Below are 26,585 nucleotides of genomic sequence, written 5' to 3' on the forward strand. Positions count from 1 at the left end.
TGAATACACAGTTGATATTCGAAATGAACGAGTGATCGTAAAGGGGGATTTCAAGGTCGAAAGGGAGGTCCCAGATGAATCGGCCGACCTCCAAATCAAGAAAGAGGAAGAACATCAACTTAGCCTCCTCTTCAGATACTTCAGAACCAGTTGCTTAGGCAAACATCTTGGCCATTGAACGTAATTTCAATTCGTGCGTATTACTGTATGGTAGCAAATTGAATCGCTTGCAGGTCGCGGTTTGTATATATCGAGTGAAACGCAGTACAGCCGAGACCTCTCCTCAAAACAGAGCAATGCACATTCTGGGTGGCAAATGCCAAATCTCTACCGCAAATTAACGCCAAGTTTCGAATTCCAGTTTAGTCCTTCAAGATTAGTCCTTTCCACTCAAGTCCTTCAAGATTTCCAGTTCGAACGAGGACCCGCGCACGCGATTCACTGAAATTACGACTATGCATGGAGAAAAGCAGAGATAGCCCCCATAGTTGATCCGCTTCGAATCTCCCTGCTCGACTGAAATACCATCTTTGCTTTTTCCAGAGCAAATCCCAATATCCGATGCAAATAAGATGGAAAACACCCAACAGACCACTAACTCAGTTTGTCAGATATCTCCGATTTCATCGAAGAAAAACATCGTCTGTGAAAGGCTTTACAAAAAGACAGGACTCAGTAACTCGTCAAGAAGCGAAGCAAGCGGAAGAGCCACGCATCCTCTTGCTTCTCTATCTATTATTGTCTAAAGAGTCATCTCTGGAAACACCAGACAGAAATTACTGCTAGAGAAAAAGGGAAAACTAGCACCTTCACCCCCCAAGGAAGTCCCTTCCTACAATTGATTTAACTTACAATATCCTTGCTTCACCTTGGGGACCACCACCTTCAGCACGCCATTCTTCATCACCGCCTTGATCTCCCCGAGCTCGTACAGGTGCGGCAGCAGATTCAGCCTGCTGGAGTACCTCCTCCTGCTCTCCTCCAACTCCTTCTTGCCCTTGTACAGGTTCGGCGGCAGAGTCAGCCTGCTGGAGTACCTCCTCCTGCTCTCCTCCTCCTCCTCCTCCTCCTCCGACTCCTTCCTGCCCTCGCCCTTGATCATCAGGGTGTTCTGCTCCACCGAGACCTTCACATCCTCCCTGCCCAGGCCGGGCATGTCCAACCGGAGGATGAGGACGCTGTTGTCCTCCTCCACGTCCCAGCCCCTCCTCCATCCGGCAGCCCCCACGCCCATGAACTGGTCCATCTGGTTCAGCAGCTGGCTCAGGCTCAGATTCGGCCACAACAGATCAAACTCATCTGTCGACCGATCAGCAATATTATATATACATGAGAATGCTTCACTAAACAGAACTACATCAAAGGGAAAGCGACCTCATAGAACGATCAATGGTCGATCATCGAGTACGTAAAGCCACTAGGCTAGCGTAGGAAACAGATCGGCAATCAACACATGTGTCGAACGATCGGCAATCCAATATTCATGAGAACGCTTCACAAAGCAGAACTACATCAGACAGAAAGCGATCTCGTGAAACAATCAAATGCTCGATCATCGAATACGTAAGTGCTACTAGGCTAGCGCAGAAACGTCACTTATAAACAGAGAAAACAGAGGGGCAATCAACCAGCTGACGACCTCATCATTGCGACAGACAGCGATCCTAAACACCAGGAAAACGAGTGCTAAGATAACAACAAGCCTGAAAACAGACCAGGCTCCCGGCGGCGGGGGGTGGCGGGGCGATCGGAGCCGCCCTCGACCTCGACCTCGAGGTGGCGCTCAACCTCGAAGTCGCTGTCGTCTTCGTCGTCTTCGCTGTCGTCGTTGTCGTAGCGCCGCATCTCAGAGCCGATGATCAAGGAGCGGGCCGCGTGAGGGGCGACGGAGGCGGCGCGGAGCGGGTTGGTCAGCCTCGACAGGAGGCCCGACGGGGCGGCGGCAGTGGCGGCGGCCCTCCAGAGAGCGAGCGAAGACGCCATCCTTTTTCGATCGCGCTTGGACCTTGCAGGAGAATTTCGCGAGAGAGCTAACCGACTGGCGTTCGACGAGTGGCGAAGCTTTTCTTGATTCGGTTGGAAGGGGCTTGGGGATGTTTAAATAGGAGGAGGAGGAGGAGGGAGAGGGCGATGCTTGGGGAAGGGGAAAAGAACAGAGAGAGAAGAGAGCCATTGTTGGCTGTCTGGAATCCAAATCGTATCTGATATTTTTGATTAATCCGTTCGCCACGGGATTTAGCAATCCGTTGACTGATCCACGACGATTCCCTCGAACGGATCGGGCCCCGCCAAAGTACCGCCATTCCATCGACTTATCGGGTTCGCCCGTATGTCTCTTACCTTAATTATACACGTGTCGAATGATAAATAGATTGTTTTTTTTACGATGACTATATGTTGGTCAGATTTTAAGATTCGAATTTAAGAACCATGTGGATTGAAATTTATATTAAAGAATGTATTTTGAAAACCAAAAATTTTCATTTTAAAAAATAATGTGTGAAATATATCAAATGAAAGTGAATAAATAGACTATGCAAACTTGTGTTGCTAACAGAAACCTTTTTGATCATGTAACAATTTCTTCATATTTCAATTTCTTTTGAGATTCAATCGATTCTATTGAGAATCAAGGGCAATTTTAACGTCTTGCGTGACAAAAAATTTAATGGATTTGATTATGTTGGTCAATTGAGTGGTAATTGTTGGAACATAGTTATATAGCTAAAAATATACTGCTCCATATCAAAGCCATTTAACAAACTGATATATGAAAGGTTTATTTGAACGTGCGCATCAATTCATTGAAGGGTGGTCGATATAGCAAAGAACTCCACCGGTTTACCGGGCCAGGACACGAGACAGTGTGTGGGGGCAATATTTTCTTCTACTTTCGGTGCGAAGAAGACCATCTGTCAGTGACCCGGCGGCGCTGGCACCAACATGGAATGGCCACGAAACCTTCAGCTGTCCATTCTCCTCAGAGGAACTGAGAGGGTTGCAGAGACTTCAGGCAAAGACCAGTCTCCTCCCCCAAGTGTTCCCTATTTTAACCCCACCCCCCTTCTTCCCCGCATCCTCCACCTGCGTCCTCTCTGTTTCTTCTCCGTGTTTCCTCGGAAGTTCCCTTCTCGTTCCCTTTTGAGGTTTAGTTGGTTTCTGTTTTTTTTTTTTGCCTCCGACCATCTAGTAATCGCTGGTTAATCATATATTGCGATGCGGTTTTTCCATGATGACTTGTGTCGTCAATTCCTCACAGCTCATCAGAGACCTAAACCATAGAGGAGGTCCAGGTCCAGGAAAAGACGTAGCTATTTTGAGTGTGTTTGGCAATTTTTCATTTTCAGAAATAATTTTTATTTGTTTTTATTATTTCTATTTTCGAACGAAAAATATATTTTTTTTTTTTTTTATTTATTTTTGTTTCAAATATATTCTCGACTCAGTTTTTATTTCAGAGAGCAGAAAATTTAGGTAATATTATCAGACGAATTTTTGTTTTTTTTTTTTATGATTTGGAGAATAGAAGAACAAAAAATAGACCCAAACAAACCTTTGACACCAATCCGAGACCTAATTCTGCAGGTTCTGCGAGGATTCATTGCTGATTTTGGGGTTTGAAACTGAATCAAATTCCTTGCGGTAAGGAATTTCCTTTTAGCTTTTATATTGTGTGCCCAAAGTCAAGACTTTAACTTTGAGCGCCACGTAAATAACCTTATTTCGCTCCTACAGATAAAGAAGAAACTTTGCAAACTTTTATTAATCAAATTAGGTCTGTTTTTTTACAAAGACTCGATGAACTTTTATAGCACAACAAAAGAAGAGCAAGAGACTAGACTCAAACCTAGAATCTAATAGACATTTATGTACATAAAAACTAGAAACATTTAGAAAACTAGGCATTATTAATTTTACAATATTTTCAATGCTTGTGGCCATCCCAAAATGTCTTAATGCAAGTTTCGACACATCAGAATTGACGAAGTCTTCAAACAAAGTCAAAGATAAAGCCCTATCGATGAGCAACTTTTCAATGAGTGTGTCATCCATCTTGAATAATCTTCTTGATTGAACTAGTTCGTCTAGAATATGGGCTACATCAAATTGATAAGGTAAACCCAAAATACTATAATAATAAAAAAGTTCAGCAGTACTCTTTATTATTTTTATCTTAGTAAAGAACAAATTGTATCTAAAACTTACTTTACCTAAAAAAAAAAAAAAAAAACCGTTAGATTTACTAATGGAAAACAGCATTTTAAATGATTTTTTGTATCATTGTTTAAATTACTTCTTAAACTACGGCAAACCGCCTCGGCGCGGAAGCGGTAGCAGCCCAGCACCGCAAAGGGTGCGTGTGGAGCGCGTGGGTTAGTGAGATACTTGACTCAGAGTTACTGGGTGAAGGGTTAATACTTCTTGCCACGTGTGGCGGCACATCCGGCAGCCCCTAATGACAAGCCACTCGTCATTTTTCTTGTCTCAACAAAAACTACGACCCTGCACTATCATAAACGAGTTTTGATTCATTGAAAATTAAAAAGGGTGACAAACAATATGGGATGTCAGGATTTCCGTCCCCAAGCGCCATCTCTCGAAATTTCAACCAAAAGCAATTTATAAACATCAATAGTGATCGGGAAATATGAACAGCATCGCTCTAATACCAATGGAGGGAAACATATTCCTAAAAATCGATCCGATACTCAAACGATCGAATACCAAAAACGAACGTGGAAACATGCCCGGAAACATGTTACACCTTATGCAAGGTAGATGCTTCCAGCTTGATGACGAATCTAAGGCATATCACGGAGTCGACAGATAGTTTGTCTTCATGGAGTGCCCATGATGATTACGTCTAGATCGAGACCCGAAGTTCACGGCAGCTTTTTGGAAAAGTTTACAATCAGCCTTGGGAAAGAAACTGCAATACAGCACGATTTACCCATCATAAATATTATCATCCATAGAGACTTCGGTAAAACAGATGGTTCAGACAGTCTAAGAGGACCATTCAAACCCTCGCTACGAGCTTGCATATTAGACTTCAAAGGAAATTGGGCTCCTGTTCCTGCGATTTCTCGAAGGGTGGACCTCTCTCTCTTTTTTTTATCCCCGGCTCTGTTGACTAATTATTCCCGTGACTCAAAACTGAAACATGATGCTTCTGCAGCTTGCCATATCGACAAACTAATATGGCTTCATCTAGTTGAGTTCACCATGTTCCATATAACGGTGAACAGTTATCATCTCTTTCCTCTGCCAAATGGCGTGAGTGCTTGCGCTCTTTCTCATCCTGTATCCTCCGAGGATGACACCATTTGAAGCATTGTATGATAAAGCTTGTAGAACTTCAAAATTTAAGAAATATCTTTAATGATATCAATAATTTCTTTTGAGGAAGTGATAATATTCTTTTACTTGTAATTATCTATATTGTGGTATTCAATTTGCTATAGAATTATTTATTTCTTTATGCTGATTTTCTTTCTTCATATTTATAAAGTCTAACCAAGCAAGAGTTTCCAATTATAATTTTCTCAAGAAAACCGGTTAAACAGGTCAAGCGGTTTTCTTAGAGAAAATTAGTGGTGGACAAACCAAAGTTATCTTTAATGTGTCACAGCTGTAAGCTTCTCACTTCCCTTTTCTATATGCAGGCTTGAGTTCATTAGTCAAATAAGCTGTATAGGTTTTTCTCTTGAACCTTCTTGCCGAAAAATGGAGGAAAACCGACGCGGAAAGTTGCCCATGGTGGCTGTTTTCTTTCTTGTTGGTTTCATTTGCTCTTTCAGTTTTCATCCGGCGACCGCCAAAACTGCTATTGAGCATGAACAAAATGTCCTGTCTACCTATATTGTCCATGTTAGAAAACCAGCGGGTGAAGTTTTTGCCCGGTCAGAGGATCTACAGAGCTGGTACCAATCGTTCCTGCCCCAGACGGCAGCGAATTGGAATCAGACGAAGCGTATGGTCCATTCCTACAAGCATGCAATCACAGGATTTGCAGCAAAGATGACCGCAGACGAGGCTAAGGAACTTTTGAAGTTGGATGCAGTTGTGTCCGTGAAACGAGAGAAGATTTTCTCGTTGCACACGACCCACTCGCCCTCCTTCTTGAACTTGAACCCCGGGATGGGGTTGTGGAAAGCCTCGACTTTGGGCAAGGGCGTGATCATTGGAGTCCTTGATACGGGAATAACGCCGGGTCACCCTTCATTCGATGACCAAGGAATGTCCACTCCCCCTGCTAAATGGAAAGGTAAGTGTACTTTCAATGCCACTTCCTGCAATAACAAGCTCATCGGCGCGAGGAATTTCGTGACCTCTAATTTGCCACCAACCGACGAGGATGGGCATGGCACCCACACTTCCAGCACCGCAGCGGGCAATTTTGTAAAGAAAGCAAATTTCCTAGGACAAGCCCCTGGCATAGCCGTCGGGATCGCACCTCGTGCCCACCTGGCAATGTACCGGGTGTGCTCCAATGGGCACTGCCTTGAGAGTCACGTACTGGCCGCTATGGATGCTGCTATCGAGGACGGTGTCGATGTGGTCTCCATCTCTATCGGTTATCCTTCGGCTCCATTTTATAGCGACTCAATTGCTGTGGGGGCATTTTCTGCTATTCAAAAGGGAATCTTCGTGAGCTGCTCAGCAGGTAATAGGGGCCCAATCAACACTTCCTTGTCGAATGAGGCTCCCTGGATTCTCACTGTAGGAGCAAGCACTATTGATAGGACCGTAAAAGCTACGGCTAAGCTAGGAAATGGGGCAGAGTACGATGGCGAATCCCTTTTCCAGCCCAAGGACTTTGCATCGGCTTACCCACTTGTGTATGCAGGTGCAAATGGAAACCAAACATCGGCAATATGTGCTGAAGGATCGTTACGGAACTTGGACGTGAAAGGAAAGGTGGTCTTGTGTGAGAGAGACAGGGGAATCGCAAGAATCGCCCAAGGGCAAGAAGTGAAGGATGCCGGTGGCGTCGCCATGATTCTGATGAACAACGAACTCAATGGCTACAGCACACGAGCTGATGCTCATGTCCTTCCCGCAACCCACATACCTTATGCTGACGGCCTGAAAATCAAGGCCTACATCAACTCGACCTCCAATCCGACGGCCACCATTTTGTTCAAAGGAACAATTATTGGGAATTCCGATGCACCAGCAGTGACATCCTTCTCTTCCAGGGGTCCCAGCTTTGAGAGTCCTGGAATCCTGAAACCTGACATAATTGGCCCAGGAGTCAGCATCCTAGCAGCCTGGCCATTCTCTCTCGATAACAGCTCAACTACAGATGCGACCTTCAACATCATCTCTGGAACCTCCATGTCGTGCCCTCATCTCAGTGGCATTGCAGCATTGCTGAAGAGCTCTCACCCTGATTGGTCACCTGCTGCCATAAAATCTGCAATCATGACCACTGCATATCAAATGAACCTTGGAAGTAAGCCAATCATCGATGAAACCCTTCTTCCAGCTGACATCTTCGCCATAGGCGCAGGCCATGTGAATCCACCCAAAGCAGACGATCCAGGCCTTATTTATGACATCAAGCCCAATGACTACATCCCTTATTTATGCGGTTTGGGATACAAGGATTCCGAAATTGAAACCATCACACAGGAAAAGGCCAAATGCTCACAAATAAAAAGCATACCTGAAGCACAGCTAAATTACCCATCCTTCAGCATAATACTGGGCTCTAGCGCCCAGAACTATTCTAGGACAGTTACAAACGTCGGGTCTGCTGACTCCTCGTACACATACAAGGTTGATGCACTGGAAGGTGTTGATGTCACAGTGTACCCTTCTGAGATCAAGTTTAGTATGGCAGTGCAAATGGCCACATATACTGTGGGGTTCCACAGAAGTTCTGGTGGGAGCGTTATTAAGCCATTTGCTCAAGGATCCCTGACATGGGTTTCTTCAGATCACTCCGTGAAAAGCCCCATTGCTGTTGTTTTCAAATGAAATGTTCACTCTGTCGCTGGACTTTGCAAGATAGAGTGAGTCTCTAGATACAGGAACAGGTGGTGATGCAAGGTCAAGACCTTATGTTTCGCTCTATATAACAATAAAAGATCTGATAGGATCCGTTTGATTGGATTTGGAATGGGACGGTGAACTGGTCCCTGAAGAAAACTTGGAGCTAATTCAAACTTCAGATGATAGTAGTTTGCCCCTTTCTATATCCTCTTAGTTGATCGGGCTGTTGTTCAGTAGTTTATTGTGATTGGGCAGTTGTTCAGTAGTTTATTGCAGTTATGATGGATGGCTTGTGCATTGATCAGTCTTACATTGTTGATGATTTTGTCCACTAAGATGATATCACTGGTATCAATAGGAACAGATCATTGATTTTCAGCGAGATATTTAACCTTAAACATAACACAACAGTCGTTCAAAAGGCTACCCTGAGAAAAGCCACCATGTCCAATATGAAACAGAAAAATAGAACATTAGAATAGAAAAACTATAAAAAAAAAAGATTTTCTCAGTAATCATCTGCAAAAAGCAGAACAGTTTCGTATTGAGATGTCATTATAAAATCACTTGAAACTTATAGTTCCACTGTGCAAGTAATCATTAACTAGAAAAACCTTATTCCTGACGCAATTGCTTCCTTGAACTAAAAAAGATTGACAACATGAAAAAGTGAGTGTTAAGAATTCAGAGAGCATCTGCTGCATGGCTAGACTCCACTTAGGAAAACTAATAGTTTGAATCTAACGAGTTAGATTTAATTGATAAGTCATTTGCTTTGTAGTAATCCACACTTTAGAAGAACAACTAGATCTACACTTGTCTCTCCTCTCAAATCAAAACCGAAATTGTCATTAGAGAAAATGAAGCTTCGTTATTCCAGTACAGCGTTGGGTTTGATTGAAACCTTATTTACGTCTAAATATGTGATTCGTGGGTTTTGGAGAAGATCAAGAGCCAGTTCATCTATTTTTCAAAGTGCAACTGTAGATAAAGCTGAACTTATTATGCAATGTTTAGTTCCATCAATTTAAGGAAAGTTTTCACTGATCCTAACTGCACTGCACTTTTAACATAACTGACATGTCAATCTCCTAAATCTTCACCATTAGATCAATTGTAGTGTTTAACAAGCGCATGCCTCCCAGGTACTTGGAAAAATCAACTGAAGAATGCTACTTAAGCAGCGAAAGAAGTGCTGCATCTATATGATAGGAAAATGCTGCCTCATCCACTGTCTTGATGTACGGTTTAGAAATAAACACTGAAGATATGACCATGTTGTTCGACTAAACTCAAAGAGATTAAACTAAGATTGCAACATAGTCATCCATGTTGGAAGTTTGTTTGTAAAATAAATTAAGTGTGCGTTTCCTTGTCCCACATAGCAGATAAGATTTGAAGAAAAACATGATATTCTCAGAGTCACAAACAGCATGCGAGGGACGTAGGTGTCGTTCTTGGTACCTGCAGCAATCCTAATTGGCCCCAAAGGTGCTGCCCGTCTCTTTTTTATGGCAGGCTTAGCACACGCGAGAGGTTAAAGTGAAGAAGACCGTGCGTGTTCTAGGCTGGAACAACGACATTGTTAGGTATAAACGATATGCGACTCATAGCCAATGATGGATGTAAAATATGGGTTTTGACCCAGTCAAAAAAAAAAAAAAGGTAGAAGCTTCAGCAGAAAGTAGAGGTGTTAAAATGGGTCACAAACCCATTTATGACCCATTTAAATCTTAAATGGGTCATAAATGGGTCACTTATTTATAACAAAAGATAGTTAAATGGGTTTCACAATTAAAGGTTTAAGATAGGTGGGTCTTAAGTGGGTTTTAAATGGGTTGGGTTGAAAACTCATCTTTAACAAAAACATTATAATTCCTCCATTCTCTCTTTAACTTTATAAAAATCGAAATTATAATTTTTTTATTTTTATTTTCTCTTTTCTTTTTCTTCCTTTTTTTCTTTCTTTTTTTTTTTTCTTTCTTTTTTCTTTCTTTCTCATTCCTCCTTCCGGTCGCCGGACGGCGCGGTCTGGCTGGCCGAGCCGCCCGGGCGAGCCTCGAGCTCGCCGGATCTCGGGCGAGGCGGAGGCCTCGCCGGTGTCGGCGAGCTCGAGGCTCGCCGATCCGGCGAGACTCGAGCTCCGGCGTCGGGCGAGGCTCGAGCCTCGCCGATCCGGTAAGCCTCGAGCTCGCGGCATCGGCGAGCTCGAGCTCAAGGCTCGCCCTGTGGCCGGTCGCCGGCCGTCCGTGGCCGGCGGCCGGCCAAAGAAGAAGAAGAAGGAGAAGAAAAAGAGAAAAAGAAAAAGAAAGAGAAAAAGAAAATTATATTTTAAAAATAAAATAAAAATAATTAAAATTCAATTTTTTAAATAATTATTTTAAAATTTATAAAAATTGTTCATTAAATTTATATTGTATAAAACTATTTTAGCAATACAATTTTAAAAAAATAATATATATATAAAAGCTTGGAAGTATTTTAATAATATAATCTTTTAAAAAAACATAGGAATAAGTTTTTCTAAATTTGTTAAATATGAAAATATTTTATTAATATGAGTTGGGTCGGGTTGGGTATGGGTTGGATATGGGTCGGGTCGGGTTTGGGTCGAAAAATTACATTAAACATAAATGGGTCCATAAATGGGTTAATGGATTAATTTGGGTCGGACCAGTGTGGACCCGACCCAAACCCGACCCGACCCACCCGTTTAACGGCTCTAGCAGAAAGAGTGGAATCGAGAGTTTTGGGGAGAGGGAAAAGAGAAGAGAGAGAGAGGAAGAAAAGACAGAAAAAGAAAGAGGAAGAACATCAACTCCGCCTCTTCGTCAGATACTTCAGAACCAGTTGCTAGGCAAATACCTTGGCCATTGAACGTAATTTCAATTCGTGCGTATGGTAGCAAATTGAATTGTTTGCTGTTCGCAGTTTGTAAATATCAAGTGAAACGCTGTACAGCCGAGACTTTCTCCTCAAAACAGAGCAATGCACGTTCTGGGTGGCAAATGCCAAATCTCTACCCCAAATTAACGCCAAGTTTCGAATTCAAGTCCAGTCCTTAAAAATTAGTCCTTTCCACTCCCCAATTCAATGCATTCCCAGGTCCGCGCACACGATTCACTCAAATCACGAGTATGCATGGAGAAAAGCAGAGATAGCCCCCATAGTTGATCTGCTTCGAATCTCCCTGCTCGACTGAAATACCATCTATGCCTTTTTCCAGAGCAAATCCCAATATCCGTTGCAAACAAGATGGAAAACACCCAAAGACGACTAACTCAGTTTGTAAGATTTTTCCGATTTTCATTAAAGAGAAACATCGTCTGTGAAAGGCTTGACAAAAAGACAGGACTCAGCAACTCATCAGCGGAAGAACTCGCATACTCTTTCTTCCCCACCTATTTATTGCCCAAAGAGTCTTCAGTTGAAACACCAGACAAAACTTACTGCTAGAAAAAGGAAGGAAAAATAGCACCTTGACCCCCAAAAGAAATCCCTTTTTACAACTCTCTCAGCATTTTCACTCAATGTTGACCTGGAAGACATCCTTCCTCTCTTCTTCCTTCACCTTGGGGACCACCACCTTGAGCACGCCATTCTTCATCTCCGCCTTGATCTCCCCGAGCTTGTACAGGTTCGGCGGCAGATCCAGCCTGCTGGAGTACCTCCTCCCGCTCTCCTCCTCCTCCTCCGACTCCTTCTCGCCCTCGCCCTTGATCGTCAGGGTGTTCTGCTCCACCGAGACCTTCACGTCCTCCCTGCTGAGGCCGGGCATGTCCATCCGGAGGTAGAGGGCGCTGTCGTCCTCCTTCACGTCCCAGCCCCTCCTCGATCCAGCAGCCCCCATGCCGCGCGACGCCGCGAGGAACGGACTCTCCATGAACTGGTCCATCAGGTTCAGCACCTGGCTCAGGCTTCGAGTCGGCGAGAACGGATCGAACACATCTGTCGAACGATCGGCAATACAAAATCCATGAGAACGCTTCTCTAAACAGAGAGGTACCTCGTAAAACGAGCAAATGCTCCATCATCGAATACGTAAATGCCACTAGGCTAGCGCAGAAACGTCATTTACAAATAAAGGAAACAGAGCAGCAATCAACCAGCTGACGACCTCTAAAAAATGAGTGATAAGATAACAACTACCTGAAAACAGACCAGGCTCGCGGCGGCGGGAGACGGCACGATCGGAGCGGCGCTCGACGTCGACGTCGCTGTCGTCTTCGTCGTAGCGCCGCATCTGAGAGCTGGTGTTGAAGGAGCGAGCAACGTGAGGGGCGACGGAGGCGGCGCGGACCGGGTTGGTCAGCCTCGACAGGACGCCCGAGGACGCGGCGGCGGCGGCAGCCCTCCGGAGAGCGAGCGAAGACGCCATCTTCTCGATCGCGCTTGGAGCTTGCAGGTCGTCTGCGACGGGGTTCAGAGAATTTCGAGAGTGAGCTACCGACTGGCGTTCGACGAGTGGGGAAGCTTTCTTGATTCGGTTGGAAGGGGCTTGGGGGATGTTTAAATAGGAGGAGGAGGAGGAGGAGGAGGAGGAGGGAGATGGCGTGCTTGGGGAAGGGGAAAAAACAGAGAGAGAAAGAAGAAGAGTGCAGAATGTTCGGGAGGCGAGTGGAAGTGGGAGAAGCTTCTAGAGAGAGAGAGAATCCAAATCGTCTCTGATATTTTTATTAATCCGGTTCGCCATGGGATTTGGCAATCCGTGGACTGATCCGGGACGATTCCATCGAATGGACCGGGCCCTGCCAAGTACGGCCATTCCATCGGCTTGTCCCGGCGGGTAGACCTATCCCTCTCTGCTAGATAAAACTTCATGAGTTGCTTTAATTATACGTGTGTCAAATGATAAGTGGGCTGCCTTATACTTTCGCGTCGTTTGAACTGTTTTACGACCACTTTATTTTGGTAAGATTGTAAGGTTGAATCTAAATCTTGAGAACCACGTCGATTGAAAATGGTATTAACATATTTATTTTGAAAAAATGTTCGTTTCGATCAAAAGTTTTCATTTTCGAGAATCACGTGTGTAAAATATGTCAATTTATGAAAGCTAATAAAAAGAATATGCGAACTTGTATTGATTTTTTTTTTTAGGGGTAAAAAATACAAGTGATATTGATTACCTAACGAAATTCACGGAAAATACATCAAGAGCATCATAATATAACATATCAAAAAGAGCGGATGATGGGTCGGAGACCCAATTTTGGGTAAACTATTCGACTTTTGGGCTTTGTCTAGCCAATCCGCAATTATATTTGTTTCTCGGCTACAATGGGCTATGGTGCAGCCCATCAGCTCCTTGGCCCAGTCCACCAAGGGCTATACTTCCCAGTTCACTAGTTTAGAGGAGTTCACGCCTTCAACAAGTACACAGCAGTCGGTGTGCGTTTGGTTCAAAGATTCGATGAACTTTCGGCTTCAAAGCCTCTTGAAGAAATACTTGACTATTTGGCAACCATTTTGAAATAACTTTCAAGTGAAAGTCAACATTGTGAAAGCTAAAAGCCTAATACTAGTAGGGATTAGTTTTGAGCTTACTACCAAATGCTGAAATTTTCTTTTTCCAAAACTATCATCACTTATTCTTCAAATTTATAATTTTGCTCTCGTTATTATTTTTTAAATGCCAAAATAATATTGAAAAAATCAAAATTATATAATACTAAAAAAAAAATATTTTGGTATTTAAAAAAATCGTTTATATATTTGATTTTTTTAGCATTATTGTCAAATTTTATATTTAAAAAGTTACATACATTTTTTTCAATTTTAACAAATAAAAATTAAAAAAATTCCGACAAAAGAGTTTGGTCCTTTTTAAAAAAATTATATACATGTATTTGATTTTTTAGCATTATCTTCAAATTTATATTTAAAAATTTGCATACATTATTTTTTCAATTTTAAACAATTAAAAATTAAAAAATTCAATGGAGGATTTGGTCTTTTTTTAATTATATATATGTTTTTGATTTTTTTAGTATTATTGTCAAATTTTATATTTCAACAAATGAAATAAAAAAAAACTAATATTAATCATGCAAAGGGCTTTTCAAATGTGTTTTCTACCAAACGGGCATTTCTCTTAAAATTGCTTCTCAAAGCATAGTTTACCAAACGGTATTTACATTTACCTAAAGTCCTTTAGGCTAAACTGCTTTGCATTTTCTCAATGGACTTTCAAAATGCTGAACTAAATGCACCCTCAATCTCCAATTGCAAGCTTAAAGTAGATCTAGTCAGGGTTTTGAGCAACGCCAAGGCTTCATCTTGCTCGGCAAATCCAGCTTCAACTAAATTGAAAAATATGTCCATTATCCTACCACAAGAGTCTTGGACGATGCAAGCAATAACCGCACGGTTTCCTCCTCTGTATGCCCCTCCATTCGTCGTGGCTGTGGGTGGTTCTTCATGAGCACCAACAAACAAAGCATTCACATTTACCTTCAAGATACTTGGGGTGAGTTTTTGCCATCTTCGAGTAAGATTTGCATTTCTTTGTTCTCCTTTTGTGATCCCGTTCCAAGTCTTGAAGTTCTCATAATAGGTCGTGGCCTTGTCTTTACTTTGTTGTTGCTTTAGGGACATTTTTCTGAAGATAACATTGTTCCAGTCCTTCCATATGCACCATAGGGTCGTTGCAACTAGGTCGAACTGAGGTAAGGTGAGGTTCATGGGTCTTCTCTCAATCTAATTAACCACTTTTCAAACTGATAACTCTATAAAAATAGAGTTATTTTACCTATTTTATGCAGTAATTAATGCATTATCTATGAGAAAATATTTGGATTTCCTTCTGATTATTTGAATTTTCCTTATTTATGCAAAATAATGAGATATGGAGAGGATAAGGAAAAGAATGGCAACTATCAGGAATTCAAATAAAAACAGCAGTGGAAGGTGGATATCAAATCAGGAAATTCTTGATTTTGTTCCCTAATATTATCTGCAAGCGTTGGGAGATAGATATTTTGGATATATCCTATAAATAGGAGAACATGGAAAGAAAGAGAGGTTTTTGTTAGATCGTTTTTTCATTCTTCTGATAGTTTTTCAAGTATTTTAGAGAGAAGAAAAAGTGGTAACAGAATTATTGTTCTTTGATTCAAGATGATGGGTTTGATTTATATTTTTATTTCTTATTCTACTATGTTCTAATTTTCTTTTGTTAGGGCTACAATGTAATCTAATCATGATGATATGAATTTCATGATTTTTATGTTTTACAATTGATTTCATTCATGTGAGTTATATATTATTGTGTTTAATGCTTTTGAGTAACCGGCCACCACTTGAATGATCTGATGTGTATGTTTGAGACTGATAAGTGATAATATGCAATTGCTCATTATAATGTATAACCATGAATTAAACGCGGATAGAAATATACCACGTTATTTGTGTAGCTTTCGGTGATAAGGTGATCCAAAAGACCCATTGTAAACTGGGAATATTCATAATTTTTAATGTACTCATATTTATTTTAATTCACATAGAGATATAGTGGATTTGTTAAACCTAGAGAAATAATAGTAAATAGATTAGGAAATTCCGCTATCACATGTTTGATATTGTTCTTGTATTCACAATAATCTAAAATTCATATCTAGTGATTATGGTGAAATCGGATGCTCTAACATATTAATCTGATCAATTTACTGCATTTAGTCTCCATATTTTTTTTAATTTATTCTTAATTATATTTTGATCTGTTAGATAAATTTTAGAATTAATCTATTTTAGTATTTAATTGGTTTATTAATCATCGATCTCCGTGGGACGATACTTTTTCTCATCATTATATTACTTGTTTGATACGTGCACTTGCGTTTAGAATTTCACAAACAAGTTTTTGACGCTGTTGCTAGGGATCGTTTTTAATATTAATTAATATTGATACCAGATCATTCTAAGTTTAATCTAGCTTTCGTTTTGTTTTATTTTTCAGGGTGTACATCGGTTTATGACACGTAGCCAACAAGGGGAACTTGTTGAACTTGATCTAGAAATCGAGCGTACATTCAAAAGGCGACTAAGAGAACAAGGAAATCACGCTAAGATGGCAGATGGATCAATTACAATATGGAATGATATGGCTTAGAAATTTCTTGGTAAGTTCTTTCTACCTGCGAAGATGCGTAACGATATTACTAATTTTATGCAGATGGATAATGAATCATTATATGAAGCATAGGAAAGATTCAAAGAATTTCTTAGGAGATGCCCACATCATGGATTATCCATATGGATGCAGGTACAAACTTTTTATAATGGCTCTAGTATAAATCTTCGTTCTATGATTGATGCGGCTGCAGGGGGACTTTAAATAATAAAACACCAGAAGAAGCCTACAGTCTATTAGAGGAGATGGCGTCAAATAGTTATCAGTGGCCTACTGAGAGACTACCAATGTAAAAAGTTAGTGGAGTTCATGAAGTGGATGCTTTTACTGCAATTATTACACAATTTGAAACACTCAACAAAAAGCTTGATAATATGAGTGTTTCAACCATGAAAATTCAGAATTTGACATGTAATTTTTGTGGTGGAGGACATGTTAGCTAGGGGTGAGCAATGGTCTAAGGTTGACCCTAGACCGGCCCAACCCTGCTGGTCCTGGTCCGGTTTCTAAGGAGATCGGGTCGGTCCTCGGTCCTAAGATTCCATGACCGGTACTGTGTGGGTTGGTCCTCGGTACTGGAAGTTTAGGGTCGGTCCAATCCAAACCAACCCTGATAAAATATATATATATATATATATAATAATATAAATATATTGGAAAGGAAATATATTTATATATAATATATTTTAGATATTTAATATATAATATTTTTTAATGTTTTTCTTATAAATAGCAAACCCAGCCATGTTCTTCACGCCGTGAAATGGATGAATAGTGTTATGAAATGGCTAAAATGTCCTTAGCCTCTTGTCTTATTCTTCTTATGGTTTAATTGTTCAGTTGCACTTTGCTTTTAAGTTTGTGTCAAATGAAAGAAGTTTTCGAATAGTAGTATTGCCGTTGTTATGATGATGTGCCTATCAAGTGGTGTGAAGCTTAATTATTGGTTGATTAGACTTTGCTTGATTGAATGTATGAATCATTTTTGCATATAGTGTTACAAGTATTATTAATAGATGATTGCAGGAGAAGATGCCTAGAAAACATTTTTTTGGCCTAGAATTCTTTTCTCTTAAATTTCCCATCTCATCCCATTTCCCGAAGGGAAGAATGATTCAAAGACAAATCAAAAACAAGAAAATTATAGTATGCTTCAGCAATGGAAACACTTTATCTTTATTAGCAATCTCAATAATTTATATAGTTTGTTGTTTTTAACTAGTGTGAACTTTTTATGATCACCTTATCTTAAATTTATGTTACTTTTTATGATCACCACAAATCAAAAACAAGAAAATTATAGTATGCTTCAGCAATGGAAACACTTTATCTTTATTAGCAATCTCAATCATTTATATAGTTTGTTGTTTTTAACTAGTGTGAACTTTTTATGATCACATTATCTTAAATTTATGTTACTTTTTATGATCACCTTATCTTAAATTTATGTTGACTATGTACTTATATTTATAGTTTGGTTTCATATGTAATTTGAATTAATGAGTTTTACTTTTTAAGGAATAAAAAATGAAATAAAAAAAATTATTTGCTAGTCCCGAGTTGACCTTGGGACCAGACCGAACCCATAGGGTCGGTCCGGTCCTCGGTCCCAAACTTGACCGGGTCGGTCCTCGGTCCCAAAAATTGGGGACCGACACTATATGGGTTGATCCTAAGGTTAGGCGTCGAACCAGCCCAAACCGGACCATGATCACCCCTAATGTTAGCACAAAGTGTCAGGTAAGTAATACTTTTAAACAATCTCATAAAAATTCTAATTTTGTTGGGAATTTTAACAGGTCACAGAATAATCCCTACTCCAACACGTACAATCCGGGATGGCACAATCATCCAAATTTTTCATGGAATAATCAAAATGTGATGAGACCACCGGGATTCAAACAATCAGAAGAGACAAAGTCAAATTTGGAAGACATAGTCACCAAACTTGCTAACACAACTCATGACTTCATCAAAAGCACGGATGTGAGATTTCAAAACCAAGAGGCTTCAATCAGAAATCTGGAGATGTAAGTGGGTCAGTTAGCAAGCATGATATCAGGGAGACAACAGGGTTCTTTGCCGAGCAATACAGAGAAAAATCCAATTGAAAACATAAAGGCTATTATCCTGAGAAGTGGTAAACAAGTGGGAGAAGAAGAGATTTTCAGAGACAAGAAAGAGGTGGTCAATAAACAATTAAATGAGACAAGCAAGAGTAAACTTTTTCCAGATAATCCCAAGCTATATGTGCCGTCAATTCCATTCCCTCAGCGACTCTAGTAGCACAAAATAGATAAGCAATTTTCTAAATTTCTTGATGTATTTAAAAAATTGCACATTACCATTTCTTTTGCAGATGCTTTAGCGCAAATGCCTAGTTATGCAAAAAAATTTAAGGAGATTTTGGCAAACAAAAGGAAACTGGAGGATTATGAAATTGTGAAGTTAAATGAGGAGTGTTCAGCCATCCTACAAAACAAATTGCCTCTGAAATTAAAAGATCCGAGGAGTTTTACTATTCCTTGCACTATTGGGGATTCTTACATTGAAAAAGCATTATGTGATTTAGGTGCAAGTATTAATCTAATGCCTTATTTAGTTTTCAAGAAATTAGGATTGGGTGAGGTAAAAACAACCACAGTATCACTTCAACTGGCTGATCGATCAATTAAATATCCGAGAAGTATTGTGGAAGATGTTTTGGTAAAAGTTGACAAATTTATCTTTCCTACAGATTTCATAATTCTTGATATGGAGGAAAATTTTGAGGTACCACTTATCTTAGGTCGACCTTTTCTAGCAACAGGAAGAGCTCTTATTGATGTACAACAAGGGAAATTGATTCTTAGAGTTCAAGATGATCTTGTTTCATTAAATATTTTTAAAGTAATGAAATATCCATCTGATGATAATTCTTGTTGTAGAATTGAGACAGTTGACAAGTTGGTGAATAAAATTTTTTAGGAAAACATTTTTAAAGATCCACTTGAAGCATGTCTGATTCAACCAATGGACAAAGATATTCAGAATGAGGAGATAAAGGAGTATGCAAATTTCATGGAGACAATTCCACCATATTTAAGACAAAAGGCAATTAAATTTGAAGAGTTGAGACAACACATTACAAAGCCTAAACCGTCAATTGAAGAGCCTTCAATTCTTAAACTCAAACCCTTACCTTCTCATTTGAAATATGCTTATTTAGATGGAGTTTCTTCTTTACCAATAATTATTTCTTCTTCTTTGACAGATTTGATGGAAGAGAAATTGCTCAGAGTATTAAGAGAGCATAAAGGTGCAATTGGATGGAAAATAGCTGATATCAAGAGAATTAGTCCTTCAATTTGCATGCACAAAATTTTGATGGAGGAGCAATATAAATCCACTATCCAACATCAGAGGTGTTTGAAGCCCTACTTTGAAGGTGGTTACAACAAGCAGAAGACCACCATTGAACTTCATCCTCCGAAATAGCGACATCCGAGATAGTTTGGCTGAAAACTATAAAACAAGCACTTCTTGGAGGGCAACCCAAGCATTTTAATTATGTTTTTATTTATTTTTAAGTTTATGTTTTGCAAAAAAAATTTAAAAAAAAAAAAGGATAAACTTTTCTCTGTTTTATCCAGGTTAATTTTTAGAGAGCATCTTTCAAGAGTTTAATCATCAAGATCATTTATGGACTTATCCTATAACTAGGGAAGTTTTCTTCTTCCTATTCTATTTTTCGCATTGAGGACACTACTTCATTCAAGTTTGGGGGGGAGACAAATTTTTTTGCAAAATTTTTTTATCGTGATTGCATTATTGGTTGTGAATTTTTGCTATTCTTAAGAAAATATAAATTTTATTTAAACTTGCAATTGATGTGTAAGTTAATCTTAATTCTGATTATATTGATCCACTTACTAAGCACTAAAAGTCTTTAATTTTTGAATTATGTGTGAATCTAGAAAACATTCATGCGAAGTATGTGATTTTCTTAGATTTCACCCAAATCTTAGAATTTGTTTGATTTTCTCTTGAGGCGAAATCCTAAGTTAAATCTAACTGAGAAAATGATTTAGGCAATTTTTGGATCGATTGAGCCTTTCTAACCAACCCTATTTATTTATCCCCAGTCACCCCGTTGAACCTTAATTATTACCCAATTTTTCATTGGCACCCATATATGTTTAGCCTAGCCGTGATCAAATTATATCATTATCCCATGCCCTATGAACATGTTGATTTTCTTTTGGGATAAAAAATTATTTGAGCTTGATAGAAATTTGGGAGGAAGGATGGAGTATGAAAAAAAAAAGTGATTACAATAGTTGTTGGGGTGTATTGTAAAAAAAAAATTGATTTTATGGTTCCCTATCCAACTTTCAATTGAGTGAGCCTTTTGAATACTCAATGGGTTAGAAATTTTCATGTTATATTAGAAGGGACTTTGGGAGAAACTCCACCATAAAGCAATTCAAAAAAAAGGGGGGGGATAATGATATATGGTGGTAGAAAAATTATCTTGAATGAGTGAAATTGGACAGTGACATTGGCTCTAATTAGATCATAAAAATCAACGTGTTGATGGGTGATTTAAGCTTAAAATTACCGTTATCTCACGTTTAGCCCAACCTTACATTACAACCCGAGAAAAGTCCTATTGATTTTTAATTGGATAATTAGCTTACATTAGTGGAGAGATGAATGAAAAGCAAACTTATGAGATTTGGTCATAATTATTGAGAATTTTTTAGAGGTTGCATTTTAATGTAAATTTATTTGGATTGCATATAATTCAAAAAAAGATGAGGACTCTCACACACACACTTGGATCATATAGTTAGAATTGGTCTTAACTTATAAATCGATTTCAATGTTTGGATGAAATTTGTGTTTTTCTTTTTGAATTTGGACGAGGATCTATCGTTCTTCATTCTATTCATACTGCATTCTTTAATAATGAGCAATTATGGAAATATGTCATGGAGAAGGTTATTAAATTGAGTATGTGTTATGTCTTACTTTTACTCGAAGACTAGCAAAATGTTAAGTTTTGGGGTTTGATAACTCTATAAAAATAGAGTTATTTTACCTATTTTAGGCGGTAATTAATGCATTATCTATAAGAAAATATTTGGATTTCTTTCTGATTATTTGAATTTTCCTTATTTATGCAAAATAATGAGATATGGAGAGGATAAGAAAAAAATGGCAACTATCAGGAATTCAAATAAAAGCAGCAGTGGAAGATGGATATCAAATCAGGAAATTCTTAATTTTGTTCCCTAATGTTATCTGCAAGCGTTGAGAGATAGATATTTTGGATATATCCTATAATTAGGAGAACATGGAAAGAAAGAGAGCAGCTAGGGTTTTTGTTAGATCATTTTTTCATTCTTTTGACAGTTTTTCAAGTATTTTAGAGAGAAGACAAAAGTGGTAACAAAATTATTGTTCTTTGATTCAAGATGATGGGTTTGATTTATATTTTTATTTATTATTCTACTATGTTCTAATTTTCTTTTGTTAGGGTTACGATGTAGCTTAATCATGATGATATGAATTTCATGATTTTTATGTTTTACAATTGATTTCATTCATGTGAGTTATATATTATTGTGTTTAATGCTTTTGAGTAACTGGCCACCACTTGAATGATCTGATGTGCATGTTTGAGACTGAGAAGTGATAATATGCAATTGCTCATTATAATGTATAACCATGAATTAAACGTAAATAGAAATATACCACGTTATTTGTGTAACTTTCGGTGATAAGATGATACAAAAGACTCATTGTAAACCGGGAATATTCATAGTTTTTAATGCACTCATGTCTATTTTAATTCACATAGAGATATAGTTGATTAATAAGCTAAGTAGGTTTGTTATACCTAGAGATAAGATAATAAATAGATTAGGAAATTTCGCTATCACATGTTTGATATTGTTCTTGTATTCACAACAATCTGAAATTCATATCTAGTGGTTATGGTGAAATCGGATGCTCCAACATATTTATCTGATCAATTTACTGCATTTAGTCTCCATATTTTTTTTTTAATTTATTCTTAATTATATTTTGATCTGTTAGATAAATTTTAGAATTAATTTATTTTAGTATTTAATTGGTGTATTAATCATCGATCTCCATGGGACGATACTTTTACTCATCATTATATTACTTGTTTGATACGTGCACTTGTGCATTTATAATTTTACGAACACAAACTGAGTTAGATCATTTCTTGTGATACAAATTCGCAAGGGGTTCTCACACCATAGTTTAGATGTCCAAGGACAAAGCAACATGGTGTATTCTACCGTTTCCAACTCCTATTTGCAAATTGGGCATACTGGTGCAAGTACAATCTTTCTCCTATGCAAGTTGTCCAAGGTAGATAGGGCGTTTTGGCATGCATTCCATAGGAAGATTTTAACTTCAGGGGTTGTTCTTGCTTTCTATATGTATTTTCACAATTCTAGTTTAGCTTGGTAAGAAGATGATGCTATTATTGTGAGAGCTCTGTTTGTTGAACTTCTATTACTAAAATATCCACTTTTAACTGTGTATGTCCCTAATATGTCGTTAGCCTAGATTAATTTATCCTCTGTAGTCGGTAACCTGATAGGGATAGTAAGGATTTCCATTTCCGTATGTTCGTCAAACAGTCTTAAGTAAGGATTCATTCCATTTTATTGCTTCGACGTCCAACAGATCAACCACTTTAAGTGGCTCATTTCTTGTCGCAAGGCCACCAGTAGGTCCATTCTTTAGCCATTTATTGTTTTTATAGAGATTTTTTGTCATTCCCAACCGCCCACGTGACTTGAGGAGATATAGCATCTCTTCCCATTATGAGACTTTGCCAACCCCATGAAAAACATAATCATCTTCCAACTTGCCAAAAATCCCATTGTGGGAAGTATAAACCCTTCATAACTTAACTCCAAAGAGTTTTTGGACATGCTTGTTTCCCTAGCATAGTTTTGTTAAAAGCCTATAGATCTTTGAAACCTAAGCCCCCCTCATCCTTCTTAAGCTTTAAAATTTCTCATTTCTTCCGGTGCAAATTGGCTATTTTATTACTAGTTCTCCATCAAAAATTGTTTATTTTCTTCTCAATTGCTTTGCAAATTGAAACTGGGATTCTAAAGATGGATATGGCATATTGAAGAATTGCCCACACCACAGTCTTTATCAATATTTCCTTCTCAACTTTTGATAATAAATTCTCCTTCCAGCTCTCTAATTGCATATTGACTCTAGCAAGAATCCAAGCAAACATTTCTTTCTTCGATACCCCACATTCCGAAGGAATTCCTAGATATTTTCTGGTTTTGTCAATTACTGGAACTCTTAACTCGGAAGCCATATTCCTCTTCAAACTTTCTGGGTAGCCTTTACTGAAATATATCCTACATTTGTTCAAGTTAATAGCCTGATCAAGTGCAAAATAGTATTGATGTAGGCTAGCCACCAAATTTTGACATTTCTTTATGGTTCCATCTAAGAAAAAGATGGAGTCATCCACAAATAAGAGATGTGAGAGAGTAGGGCAGTTATGATTCAGTTTAATTCCTTGAATAATGCTTGCTGGAATTGCTTGCTTCATCAAGTAAGGGGGTGCATGACAACCACCTATTTCTGTTCCATAAACAATTTTTATATTACAGACTTGTTTCTAGAATAGAAATCCATTTGATAAACTTATTTCATTTTTCTATTTTTGAAATAGATTCTTATTCCAGAAATAGGTTTGGAATAGAAATCGGAAGTAAAAATTTTCTACTTCTCTATTTCTGGAATAGAAATGAAAAATAAAATTATTCTCATCGTTCGTCAACCTGGTCCTTCATCCATCACCGTCAACCACCGTCCGTCAATCGCCCGCCGCCGCCGCGGTCGCAGTCCACCGCCATCCACCGGTCACCGTCCGCCAATTCACTGCCATCCGAAAGGAAAAATTTTATGTCATAATTAAACGAATTTCTATTTTTAGAGTAGAAATTTTGTGTCGTTATCAAATGGTTATTTTTGCTTAAAAACTCTTCTAGAAATAGAAATAGAAAAATCTATTTCTCTTCCAAAAATCAATTTCTGGTTAGAATGGTTATTATTCACTTCCTAAGAGAACACGTTAGCAACTAGTATGAAGAGATAGGGAGATAAAGGGTCACCTTGACGAATTCCTCTAGTTGGTTGGAAGAAAGGCAAAGTCTCCTCATTAAATTTAATGCTAAATGATTCCATGGAAACACATTGCATTACGTACTTCACCCACTTTCCACGTAAACCCATCTTGAACAAGCACTCTCAAAGGAAATCTCATTCTATTTGGTCATAGGTCTTTTGCATATTTAATTTTAAAGCCGCTTGGAACTTCTTTTTCCACTCCCGTGTTCTTAGTCTACATAAGACCTCTTGCACTATTAAAATATTAGCTTGAATTTGTCAACCTCCCACAGATGCACTTTGTTCTACTACGATTAGATTAGGTGGCAAAGGTTTCAACCTGTTCGTCAGTAACTTGGAGATGATCTTGTAGATAAAGTTGCATAGGCTTATGGGGCAAAATTGTTCTAGCTTCTCTGGATTCAGGGTTTTGGGAATGAGGGTGATTGATGTTTTGTTCAACTCAGGGTTCAAATATCCCGTGTCAGAAAACTGCTGCACCTTCCTGAAAATATCTTGATTTAATTCCTTACAATGATGTTGGAAGAATATACCATTTAAACTATCAGGCTGAAGAGCCTTGGAAGCTCCTAATTGATGTGTTGCAGCTGTGATTTCCTCTAGGGTGATATGTTTTATCAATTTTTTATTCATCATTACATCAACCGAGCATGGAAATTGATCAAATATAGGATGAAAGTTTCTATTTCTCTCCGACTTGTAAAGATCTTTGAAATACTCTTCTATCATTTCCTTAAGAATGTTCTCGTCTCTCATCCACTCACCTTCCAAATTTTTTAATATGGCGAATCTGTTTATGGTTCTTCTTTGGATAGTTGTAGCATAGAAAAATTTAGTGTTTCTATCACCCCATTTAAGCCAACTAATTCTTGATCTCATACCCCCAATACAATTCCTCTTGTTGCCATAGACTCTCCATTTCTTAGTTTATCTTTTAGATTTTCTTGATATCATTTGAATACCTTGGATTATTCATCAGCACTTGGAGCTCATTCCTTAGCCATGGAATTCTCTTAAATGCATTAGAGAACCTGCTTTTACTCCATTTAGCCAGCTTTTGAGACACTATATTCAATTTATCTACAATACTCATTATTTGGGGATTTGTTGAAGCCCAAGCCATCTTCACTATTTTTGCACATTCTTCATCCTCCGACCAAAAAGCTTCATATATAAATTATGTTCTTCTACATACAGTCTTAGGGAAAAGTGATAAAATAACTAGGCTGTGATCTAAACCAATCACTAGTAAAGCTTGGCATTCAACATTAAGGTATGATATTCTCCACTCTATCATACATAACGCTCTATCCAGCCTCCCCTTAATAAATGCATCACCTTCTCTATTGTTTACCCAGGTAAACACGAAACCCTTGCTTTCCAAATCCATTAAAGAACAAGCATGCAAAAAGTCCCTAAAAGCTAAGTAATACTCAGCCATTCTTCTACCCTCTCTCTCCCAATGGTACAACACTTCATTAAAATCCCCTAAACATAGCCAAGGAAGCTGTTTGTAATGATTGCTTTATGAATAGTCTCCCATAATAATACTCTTTCTTTAAACTTGTTAGGGGCATGTAGAAAGATGATTCTCATGAGTTGTCTTAATTCTAGCATTTTACAATGAAAAATTATAATTGATTCAAATGTGACTCAATTGCTATATTTACCCGATCATCCCAGAAAATGGCCAAGCCTCCTGTAATCCCCTTTGGATTCACCAAGAAATAGTTTTGAAATTTGAGCCATCTTCTTATGCGCTACACCATTTGCTCTTAATTTTTTGTTTCCATAAAAAAACATGATACTGGGCCTTTTCTGAATCACTAAGACTCTCAATACTTGAATTGTCAAAGATATGCCCAACTCTTGACAATTCTAACTTAGAAACTTCATGGATAACCTGGTGGCTTATTAGAGCTAACCATCAAAGCCCATTAAGTTGACTTCTCTACCACTTCGATGGGAGTCTTAACAAGTTGTGTTTTGTCTATTAATGGTGTCTTTGAGGATTGCACTCCATAAGGACAAAAAATTTTCCCTTTCTTAGCTAAGGGAAGCTTAATACCTTTGGATTGTGAATTTGTGTTGTTAATAGAAAGTTTTTGATCTCATAGCGATTTCTTCATGTTTCCAATTCTTTCAAGATTCAATCAATTCTATTGAAAATTAGGGCCAATTTCAACGAGCCATGTGGAACAAAAATCACAAATAGATTTGATTATGTTGGCCAATTGAGCGATAATTGTTGGAACATAATTATATC

General features: G+C 38.5%; 3 protein-coding genes, 1 long non-coding RNA gene and 1 other non-coding gene across 6 annotated transcripts; 2 read left to right on the forward strand and 3 right to left on the reverse strand.

Moving 5' to 3' along the window:
* Nucleotides 1-683: 683 nt before the first annotated feature.
* On the reverse strand, nucleotides 684-2,146 carry LOC104441908 (23.6 kDa heat shock protein, mitochondrial-like). The gene is made up of 2 exons (XM_010055166.3): nucleotides 1,716-2,146; nucleotides 684-1,299 (listed from the first exon to the last, which is right to left on the reverse strand). The coding sequence occupies exons 1-2, from the start codon at nucleotides 1,981-1,983 to the stop codon at nucleotides 833-835; spliced, it is 735 nt and encodes a 244-aa protein (XP_010053468.2). The 5' UTR covers nucleotides 1,984-2,146; the 3' UTR covers nucleotides 684-832.
* A 1,261-nt stretch (nucleotides 2,147-3,407) lies between these two features.
* On the forward strand, nucleotides 3,408-4,109 carry LOC120292703. Its single transcript, XR_005550305.1, has 2 exons — nucleotides 3,408-3,642; nucleotides 3,736-4,109. It is a non-coding gene; the product is annotated as an uncharacterized LOC120292703 (long non-coding RNA).
* Nucleotides 4,110-5,411: 1,302 nt separating this feature from the next.
* LOC108959091 (subtilisin-like protease) lies at nucleotides 5,412-8,320 on the forward strand. The gene has a single exon (XM_018872294.2). The coding sequence runs from the start codon at nucleotides 5,728-5,730 to the stop codon at nucleotides 7,984-7,986; it is 2,259 nt and encodes a 752-aa protein (XP_018727839.2). The 5' UTR covers nucleotides 5,412-5,727; the 3' UTR covers nucleotides 7,987-8,320.
* A 2,952-nt stretch (nucleotides 8,321-11,272) lies between these two features.
* LOC104441911 (small heat shock protein, chloroplastic) lies at nucleotides 11,273-12,498 on the reverse strand. 2 transcript variants are annotated; one of them, XM_010055168.3, is made up of 2 exons: nucleotides 12,148-12,498; nucleotides 11,273-11,949 (listed from the first exon to the last, which is right to left on the reverse strand). In XM_010055168.3, the coding sequence occupies exons 1-2, from the start codon at nucleotides 12,377-12,379 to the stop codon at nucleotides 11,525-11,527; spliced, it is 657 nt and encodes a 218-aa protein (XP_010053470.2). In that variant the 5' UTR covers nucleotides 12,380-12,498; the 3' UTR covers nucleotides 11,273-11,524. The 2 variants fall into 2 exon arrangements, with proteins under 2 accessions (XP_010053470.2, XP_010053471.2); XM_010055169.3 differs by having other exon boundaries at nucleotides 12,151-12,495.
* A 3,643-nt stretch (nucleotides 12,499-16,141) lies between these two features.
* On the reverse strand, nucleotides 16,142-16,248 carry LOC120293031. Its single transcript, XR_005550691.1, has one exon. It is a non-coding gene; the product is annotated as a small nucleolar RNA R71 (small nucleolar RNA).
* Between the last annotated feature and the right edge of the window lie 10,337 nt (nucleotides 16,249-26,585).

Source organism: Eucalyptus grandis, chromosome 4 (genome assembly GCF_016545825.1).
Source record: "Eucalyptus grandis isolate ANBG69807.140 chromosome 4, ASM1654582v1, whole genome shotgun sequence".
NCBI lineage: Eukaryota > Viridiplantae > Streptophyta > Magnoliopsida > Myrtales > Myrtaceae > Eucalyptus > Eucalyptus grandis.

Coding starts and splice junctions, on each gene's coding strand:
- LOC104441911 (XM_010055168.3), bottom strand. CDS start 12,379: ATGGCGTCTTCGCTCGCTCTCCGGAGGGCTGCCGCCGCCGCCGCGTCC. Junction 11,950..12,147: donor GCCTGGTCTGTTTTCAGGTA/GTTGTTATCTTA, acceptor ATCGTTCGACAG/ATGTGTTCGATCCGTTCTCG.
- LOC104441908 (XM_010055166.3), bottom strand. CDS start 1,983: ATGGCGTCTTCGCTCGCTCTCTGGAGGGCCGCCGCCACTGCCGCCGCC. Junction 1,300..1,715: donor CCCCCGCCGCCGGGAGCCTG/GTCTGTTTTCAG, acceptor ATCGGTCGACAG/ATGAGTTTGATCTGTTGTGG.
- LOC108959091 (XM_018872294.2), top strand. CDS start 5,728: ATGGAGGAAAACCGACGCGGAAAGTTGCCCATGGTGGCTGTTTTCTTT.